General features: G+C 44.0%; 2 protein-coding genes across 2 annotated transcripts in view; both read right to left on the minus strand.

The window, feature by feature from the left end:
* Positions 1-7,264, minus strand: part of mctp1b (multiple C2 domains, transmembrane 1b) — a 19,445-nt gene extending 12,181 nt beyond the window's left edge. The window contains exon 1 of the mRNA XM_083669616.1: positions 6,776-7,264. Within this exon, the coding sequence (XP_083525742.1) occupies positions 6,776-7,258 (483 nt within the window). The 5' untranslated portion in view covers positions 7,259-7,264. The remainder of the gene's footprint in view (positions 1-6,775) is intronic.
* Positions 7,265-9,262: 1,998 nt separating this feature from the next.
* The window catches only part of septin5b (septin 5b), a gene marked incomplete at its 5' end in the record, with an annotated part of 4,409 nt that continues 3,559 nt past the window's right edge, over positions 9,263-10,112 (minus strand). Inside the window, 4 exons of the mRNA XM_083670773.1 lie at positions 9,263-9,394; positions 9,582-9,684; positions 9,775-9,910; positions 10,025-10,109. Coding sequence (XP_083526899.1) covers positions 9,332-9,394; positions 9,582-9,684; positions 9,775-9,910; positions 10,025-10,109 — 387 coding nt within the window. The 3' untranslated portion in view covers positions 9,263-9,331. The remainder of the gene's footprint in view (positions 9,395-9,581; positions 9,685-9,774; positions 9,911-10,024; positions 10,110-10,112) is intronic.

Genomic DNA, 10,112 nt, shown 5'->3' on the forward strand with positions numbered 1-10,112 from the left:
CTCAGTCCAGGGCACGCTCCAGAACAGGGCTATGCTGGCTCAATAATGACAGAAGTCTCAGTGACGGATAACACAGAACCCTGCTTGTGTAACAATAATCTCACAATAATAATCTCACAATGACCTGAATATACTGTAAACATCCATCATCATCGCAGGGTCTGTGTGTGTGTGTGTGTGTGTGTGTGTGTGATTGCACCCTAGTGATTCAGTGACTTTGAAGTTACTCTGATTCCTTTGACACCTCGGCAATTATTATGCGGTAGTATAATCTCCTGAGAGACTGACTCACCCTGCATATCTCTCTGAATAGACAGACAGAAACTCATAGCTATCTCTTTTGTTTTATTGCCATCTTAGATATGAGATGAAATTCCTCCCACATATCCCCAAACTGTAACTCTAACAGGCTCAGAAAATAAAGAAAATACTTCCACACCTGTGACTTAGTACATGCTCTTCTGAACAGGTACATGAACTGTCTGACAGGTACATGAACTGACAGGTACATGAACTGTCTGACAGGTACATGAACTGACAGGTACATGAACTGTCTGACAGGTACATGAACTGACAGGTACATGAACTGTCTGGACCCTGGAGAGGCAGGCTACATCATCATCAATAACATCATACAGAAAGATCAACATCACAGAGATCAACCCAGATCAATCAATAAAGTTCCTACAAATCAGCATCAGGAGACGTGATCAAATGTAAGGAACCAAAACCGTCAACAAGTACAACAGCGAAACTGTGCACCATCTTCACAACTACATCCTGCAGTCTGGAATCTGAAAAAAAAAAAAACGCTGTTGTGTTTTGTCTCTGGACAGAGAGGAAGAGGACTCATCTCTAAATCATCTACGGTCCTGTCGTCATCTGTGTGTCCACTCAACCTCCCTGCGACCACCTCAGCTCTCTCCCCCTCTCTTCAGGTGGGCAGATAGAGACTGTGAGATAGAGAAGAACAACCAAGGGAATTTGCCTCTAGACTGATCTACATCAGGCCGATGTCCAACCAAGAGATTAGACACCGGAGAAAGACGTCTCACACTTGTTGCTGTTGCTTATTGTGAGAGTGAAAGATGTGGAGGGAGATATGACACCATCCACTGGAGAACTGTTCCGGGCATCAGTGTTTGAAACCTGAGTGGGAACACCTTGGCTTAGATCCAGCCTCCTTACAACAGCACTTATACTTCTAACCACACTACACACACAGTACCACCTTGACACAACAAAGACACGTGACCTGCTAAATTCTACTCAAAACAGGATCAACCTTAGATCAACATAGTATCCTATGTACCATGGAACTGTACACTGAAGGAGACATTCAGCGTGTACACACTGAACCAAATCCTGAATCATGACCTTCTATTTACAAAGGCAAAATATACTTTGAGGATAGTTAAAGGCTACTGTAAGGGACGAGGCCAGGTAGGCCGGGGGGAGATGGGGGAGGTGAGGGAGATGGGGGAGGTGAGGGAGATGGGGGGATTGTGAGGGGATGCTGGTCAGTAGACAGTGAAGGCTCACCGTTAGCAGGCGTCCACATGTGGAGGCCAAATGAAATGACTCATCCGGAGAGGCGGAACTGAGTAACCCCCGAAACGCCAGCCGAGTCTCCGCTGCCATCCCCTCACTCATGGAGAAGGAGAGAGGAGAGAGACGAGGAAGGGAGAGAGAGGAGAGGGAGAGGGAGGAGAAAGAGGAGAGGGAGAGGGAGGAGATAGACAGGGAGGAGAGGGAGATAGGAAAGAGGAGAGAGGAGAGACGGGAGAGACGGGAGAGAGGAGAGGGAGGAGAGGGAGGGAGACTGAAAGAGAGACTGAGGGGAGGGAGAGGAAAAGAGCGGGAAAGAGAGGAATACGGAGGAATGAGGAGAGGAAGAGTGGTAAGGAGATGGGTGGAGAGGAGGAACAGAGTGAGAAGAAAAAGTGGAAAACAGTAGAGAGGGGTTGAGGGAGAGGGTGAAAGGGAGAGAAAGGAAGAAGAGAGAGAGGAAGGATGGCAAAAGGCCTCTCTTAAGGATAAAAAGCTCCACTCGCGCACACACAAGCCATGTCTTCTCCTCCTCTCATCCTCCCATCCTCCCAGTCGCTCCACTGAATCCTAACCTCCTCTGATACGTCCACACACTCACAGAGATTCCCGCTCTGCACTCCGGCCTCATTAGGAGAGAGATAGAGGGAGAGGTAGAGCAAGAGAAAGAGAGATGGAAAGAGCGATACAAGGACAGTGAGGAGCAGAAGAGCGTGGCAAAGACGCTAAGCTGAATGACAGGAGGTGAGTGGGGGAGTTGGAGGAGGAGGGAGGAGGAGGGAGGGGGAGGGATAGGGAGGGAGAGCAGCATTGGCTTGGCTATAATCTCTCAGGTGGAGACATCTTGACTGACATTGCTTAGGCAGCGATGGTACAGGCATGGCAGGAGAGAGAGGGGAGGAGCCTAGTAGACATAAGTATAGTCACAGATCTAGGATCAGCTTACCATCCCCAAATCCTAACCTTAATTATTAGAAGGAACCATGAAAAACTGACCTTAGATCAGCATGATGTGAGCTTTATTCTATTATTGAAAGGGGCTGGGTCAATAGACTAGACTTCCTCTCTTAGGGATTTTCTCAGGGTGGTTTCTGGTATTGCAGTACCTGTTAAACCAGCACTGACTGAACCAATGACAGAAGTCAATCCAGAGTCTAATGAACTAATGATCCGTTATCCTTTACTCTTTAAATCAATAAAGATAATCCAAACAGAATGACGCCTCGCTCACATACCCACTGCTCTTTCACTTTAACCTGGACATAAAACAAACAGTATAGCTTGCACACACATGTTTGTTTTCACTGCAGCAGGGGAACATACACACAGACATGTGGGACTGATACATGTAACCTTGTTCCAGATTCAGGCTGAGTTAATGTGTTGGTTCCATCTTACTTGGCTGATCTCACTCAGCCCTATGCCAGGAAGTTGAGTCACCCCCACATTGACATTTAGCGAACGCCTTTATCCAAAGCGACAAGTACAAAAACAAATCTATGCTAGGACCAGGGGCCATTGGCAAGAAGAAGGAAGAATAACTTTTTTTTTTTTCCCAGTAGAGAAACTGTACAGGGGGGTAGTGGGGATGAAGAGGTCTTTAGGAGGGACAGTGAAGATGGAGCCTGAAGAGATGGGTCTTCAGTCTGCAGGATCACTAAAAGGACAGCAGATGGCAGGCCTTTTTCTAACAGCACTGTCACTTTGGAACGGCCTCTGAGACAGTGTTTTAAAACATGATTAAAGACCCTATTGACCTGTCCTACTCCACACTATTATTTTTCCTTTTTCCTTCCATTTTTTTACTCTTTATCCATTGTTATTTCTATTTTCTCATACTTACCTTTATTTCATGTGCATGTTTTTATCTTACATGTATGTTCTTATCTGGTGTAAAGTGTTTTGATACCATGGTGAAATGCTCTATAAACATAATACGTCATAACATATTAAGTGCACACAGACGACAGTACTTCAGTGTATTCTCACATGGAGGTGTTTCTGACTTGGCCTTTCATACAGACACCTTTATCCAGGATACTGGGCAGTATTTACTTACTCAAACTCTACAAATATAACACTCTGTAATCAAACACTGTAAATACAATAGACACATAATGTCAGATAATGTCAAGTTGCGGCAGTCCTTGCTTTTCAAGTTGCTCCAGACAAGAACCTGCAACCTCTGGATTGCCAACACACGTTTAAACAATGTAAACCAGCTAAGTACTCCACACACACACACACACACACACACACACACACACACACACACACACACACACACACACACACAAACACACACACCACACACCACACACCACACACCACACACTGCTTAGATGTTTGTATAGATGTCTCTTACTAACACACATGGAAGCAGATGAGCTGACACAGTGACAACACGCAGTGCTGACTCTAATTGTGTCAGGAGTTACACCCAAAGGCTTTACTCAGCACACACATGCTCACACACACTTACAATATACAGTGCCCTGCGTAAGTAATTGGACAGTGAAGCATTTTTTCTTCTTTTGGCTCTACACTCCAAATGTTTAGTACTTTGTTGACAATCGTTTGCATGCAATAACTGCCTGAAGTCTGTGACCCATTGACACCACCAGATGCTGGGTGTCTTCTCTGGTGATGCTCTGCCAGGCCTGTACTGCAGCCATCTTCCGTTGTTTGTTAGTCTTTTTGCCTAAAATCTTATTATCAGGAAATGAGATGCGTGTTCAATTGGATTTAAATCTGATGATTGACTTGGCCAGTCAAGAACTTTCCACTTTTGGTCCTGAAAAACTCCCTAGTTGCTATGGAAGTATGTTTTGAGTCATTGTCTTACTGTACGATGAAGCGCCATCCAATGAATTTGGAGACATTTACTTGAGTACTTGCAGGTTGACTTACCAGAAACACCTGTCAAGCCAATTATCCCATTACTTTTGAGAACCCTGAAATAGGGGGACTATGCATAAAAAGTGTTGTAATTTCTGAATGGTGAAACCAATCTATATACAAATACCATCAACTAAAAGCTGAAAATCTCAACTGTAACCTCACAGTAAGTGTTGGACTTTGAATACAACATTTTGGCGTGCAGAGCCAAAAGAATAAAAAATGCTTCACTGTCCCATTAGTTATGCAGGGCACACACACACACACACACACACATTCACAAATATACAGTGGAAACTGTATCTGCACAGGATGCATCCTCATCTAGTGCACTAGTGCATATTATCCAGTGCAGACTCCTTTCTGTCTGGGACAGTACATGTTGTAAACATCTGGGAGTGTGTGTGTATTGAGCTCCAGTAAGCCCTACTGGCCCCTGTATCCCCCAGTGACAAATTGAGTAAGCTGACAATATCACATTTCCATAATCACTAATCTCTCTCCTCCTACACAGGGTGCTTAGATGTTGATCTAATTGGGGCTTAAACACACGCAAATCACCCACTGGTCAATAAATTGGACATACGGTTCTTGATAATATAAATCACTTGAAAGGAATTGACAATGTGATATAAATAATACAACATGTAGTCAATTACAGCCCTCAGGCCTCAGGAGATTCCTACGTCAATAAACCAGCTCTCATTTCACAAGCCTTTGTCCTGCATAGACCATGGCTAAAGCATGCATTCTAGAGTCTGCAAGTTGTTCTAATCAAAAGCAGAACACAGACCACTTTGGATGAAAGCAGAGTTGAGTTGTTTTGCCCACATCTCGGCTAGAATCTGCTCTCAACATAATTGTTTGGCTGTACAGGAAACACATTTAGAGGGCCTCTAACATACACGCACACACTCACACACACACTTTATGAAAAAACAGTGCATTAGCAACACGAAAGAACGAATTCCCGTAAACGAGACAGGTCCCTCCCCCGTTGAGGCCCTGCTCCACACAGTAATATGACACTGGAAACTCATTTTCCCAATTTGCCCTTTTCCTGATGGAATCTGACGTGCAGGTTTGAGCAGGTACTCATAGTCAGCTCACATTGTGTCGTGAGCACAAAGGAAATGCCTCTCCTGCCCTACGCCCACCACCACCATGCTCACTTACACTTATAGTTCATAGATCAGGGATTCCCACCACAGTCACGGACAGCCTATGTTGTTATGCATATGGTTTCAGATAACAAACACATTATTAGGATACTCCAGACCCTCTTGATCTTCTGTCCCTCTCTCTTTCTTTCTCTGCCTACGCCCATGCCATGTCTCCCTCTCTCATTGAATGTTATACCTTCCCAAACACGCAGTATTTCTGTGGTAACAGTGGTATTGTTGTGCTGCACAGTCTTAGCTCCGACCACTCCCCTTGGGCAGTGCTCTTTCTTTACATCAAAGCAATGAGGACTTTTTTTACAGCGCACTTTTACTTCCCCCCCTCACTTTTACTTCCCCCCCTCACCTTACTCCCACCCCCTCACTAAACAACTCTACAGAAATACACCAGAAGAGATTTACTATGTTGTTTGATCTCTTACCATGTCCCGTCTGTACCAATTTTCCCAGTAAACTCACAAAGAAAAGGAGACCTTTTACTGTGCACCTTTACTTGTAGTTCCCTCAAAGGTATTGAATATCTCCCCTTTCAGATAGTGAAGGATGAACTTTAATCACAAAGGTGTCTTCTCTTACCTCTAAAATAGGGTCCATTATTGAAAGAATCCTCTGATTAAAAAAAAAATAAAGTCCTTCTTTCAGCATTGTGACTGCCTATAGCCCCTGGTCTGAGCATTGATTACTTTATCTTATGATGACTGATGAATAGATGATTCACTTACTTAAACAAATGTATTTGTTGTAAGTCGTTTTGGATGAACGTGTCTGCTAAATGCCATAAATGTAATGTAAATGTAACAATGTGACCAACCAGCCCTGCAGATTTCCTGTATGTTGCCATGACTGTTTGCTTATTGAAATACACTATTTGCATGTTCATATTTGTTAAGAGACCATTTTCTGTCCCACTGAAGTTAGTACAGCTTGTTTTCTTGCACATTAATAAATTAACAAACTGGTCTAGTAAAGCCTACAGTAATACCTAAATAATGATATTCTGGAGTTGTTATAACACTACTATGGGCTGGTTTGTTCTAAAGAAATTGTGTGTATTATTGTGTCCTTCTATCTGGCTACATGTTGTCTGTAGCCTATGTGTAGCCCACATGCAGCAAAGTAAATAATTTCATAACAGTACATTTCATCACCTGGTCATCTTTCTCCAGCTGTTTCTCCATCCTACCGCCACTGACTACTGGCTCCGCAACCAGCCTCTCCAGACACTCAGATCCGAGAGACGAACTCTTGTGGTGGGACTGCACCAGATGTGCCACCGTGGACTTCGGGCTGCCATTGCCTCGAATGGGTCTCTGTGCGTCGGACTGCATCCTCTCCGCGCCCGCCTGCTTGGTGCTGCGGCTGGAGCTGGGGCTGGGGTCCGCTTTGCCGCAGAGGGGAGACTTCTGTCCGTTAAAACCCACCAGGTCGGGTTGTGAGGAGGAGATGGCCCGGTCCAAAACATGGTGCTTCTTTTTCTTCCTCTTGAACATCCACATTCCTCCCTCCCTTTTCTCCTTTTTCTCGTCTGTGTTTCTGGCGCTGAGTTTGGGACTGAGAATAGGCTTGGCTTTCGCTTGAAATGTGTTTTGGTGGGACGAGACTTCATCCTCGTTCTCTTCGCTTCTCTCCATTCTACCCCTCCGTTTTGCTGCGATCGAGCGAAAAGCAAACAGACAACTGACAGACTGACAAGGCGCTGCATCTAACCAAGTTGCGCAATAGATTTCTATTTTAGCCTCGTGTCGATTTTTTTCAACATTCGTTTCAATGTGTTCGTCGTAGGATGTACCAGTAGTCATTCATTATGCAGTGAATGACGCTCTGCGAAGGTTTTTTTCGTAGCCAGATGTTCCAAAAAAAACCAAAACCCATTGAATAAAACTGATACACAATCAGTGAGACTCACTCAGATTATAGACTATGATTATAAACTAATTATCTGAATGCTCGGGGGACCACAAAAAATGTGATATGTGATTATTCTATGTATCATTGACAAGTCACCTGTGTCAGTCTCTGATAACTAACCCAACCATGGTCCCATAACTTTTTACAAGCCTTGTGTCTTTCCAGATCATCTTTCCACAGAGCCACACCGCCTTTGACCCGTCAACTCACACATATGATCTCAGATGAGCAGGGTAAGGGGTTAATGATGGGAGCAGCAATGAGGAGGCAGAGGAGAGGACCCAGGGGAGATTAGTGAGTCAATACTTCTCTGTATGGAGTACTGCAATAAAACACACACGCACGTGCACGTGCACAGATACAGATACACACACACACACACACACACACACACACACACACACACACACACACACACACACACACACACATACACTTGCAGCAAAGTAATTTCTTTCTTTTTAATTTTCGTAAATTAACTATTTATCTCACTATCTCAGCAGCAAACCCTATCATATTTGATGACCCATGTAATCTCAAAGAATGACAACCACTGTCTGGTGTTCCAATATTATGTTTTTATTATTAATCAACACCACTGTGAAACATCACTGTGTCTGTTTGTGAACAGTTCTGACCATGCTGACAGAGCTACTCATCTAGGTCACTAATAATAATAATAAAAAACTGACATACAGGCTTTACACCTACTCAAGCTTTACACACACACACACACACACAAACACACACACACACACACACACACACACACACACACACACACACACACACACACACACACACACCCACACACACACACACACACACACACACACACACACACACACACACACACACACACACACACAGACAATCAAACAAATGTTATGTTCCATATATCAATGTTTGTAATACTATCCTCTGTAGGCCAATAGTCTATTTTTGGTCTTCTTCAGATGTCTAATCTTTATTTAATATAGTGTTTCGTGGTTACTAAGTGCTGCAACACTTATCCCTTCCTTCAGAAAAACGACAGACCTCTTAAGAGTGCTTGAGATTAGGTTCAAGAGGCTCTGTCTGAGGCTAAGGGACTTTGGCTCTGTTTCTCATCAGAAATGTTATTGACAATGCTGTTATTGACAATGCTGTTATTGACAATGCTGTCATATAAAAAAAATGGTTTCTCTTACACACATGCACATTTACACACGCGCACACATGCTCTCTCGCTCTCTCTCTCTCACACACACACACACACACACACACACACACACACACACACACACACACACGCTTTCAATGGAATAAGTAATAAATAGATCCAAATACAATTAATAACATTGGCCCACATTATGACTATAAGCAAAAGTGTGCATAATAAATACTCAACCTTAATCATAAACAATCTTAGATTTGTTAAGTACAAATCTGACTTGGACATCAAGAGCAATCTAAAGTAACAAAGTGCAATAATCTACTACAACACTTAGCTACTCTTGGCTAATAACTGCATCCAACTAAGCATAGATTCTTAGATTCTTTGGGGGTTTTACAAAGTAAGTTGACAAAACATTTAACCCTGTCAGTGAAAACCTTCTCCCAGTGCAAGATATGACATATGACCTATGACATAATGTGAGGGGGGGGGGGGGGGGGGGCAGTTAAAATGTTGCATCCTTCTGAAGACACCCCTGGTCTGTGGTAGAGAGGCTGTGATAGTGTGTGATTGGCCTGTGTGTTGACCCTGTGTTGCTCCACCCCCACAGATACATAGTTGAGAGATGAAAGGTTGTGGGTCACAGGTCCTGCTCATGCATCTGCTGCTGCATCTTCTGAAGCATCTCCTGCATCCTCCTCAACTAGAGAGAGAAAGAGAGAGAGAGAGAGAGAGAGAGAGAGGTGGAAAGAGAGAGAGAGAGAGGGAGAGGTGGAGAGTTTCATACAACACACACATAAACTCACCAAACAAAGTGTAAGTCGCAAAACAGCCCATATCAAACAGTATATCAGAGTGTGTTAGTTAGTTATTGAAGAGATTCATCTCACCTCCTCATCCTTCATCTTGATGAGCTTCTCTGTCTCCACGTCGGGAGTGGACAGGGGCAGGATGGGGATCGGACTCTCCACACGGTTATCAGCATTCATTTTACTGCAACACAGAGACTAGAGGGTTAGTTCTGGCTCTCACACACACACGCACACGCACACGCACACGCACACACACACATACAGTCTATACCTGGTCATGGTCTGGATGCACTGTGCTCTGTAGTTTTCGTAGTGACAGTCACATGTGATGTCCTTCAGGTCATGCATGTGAGTCCTGATCAGCATGGTCCTCAGCTTCACAAAGTCACAATGAGACTGGTTCTCCACTGCAGAACACACACACAGACCACACACACACACACACACACAAACACATTTAGACACAAACGCACAGCTACAGACACATATATCTATTCTCGGCATAGTTTTTATATTCCTACCCTCCACAATGCCCCATGGGTAGAGCCTTCCTCTCATTCTCTGGCCTCTGGCCTCCACCACAGTATTACTGCCAATCACAGCAAACGG

Source organism: Argentina silus, assembly GCF_951799395.1.
Source record: "Argentina silus genome assembly, chromosome: 5".
NCBI lineage: Eukaryota > Metazoa > Chordata > Actinopteri > Argentiniformes > Argentinidae > Argentina > Argentina silus.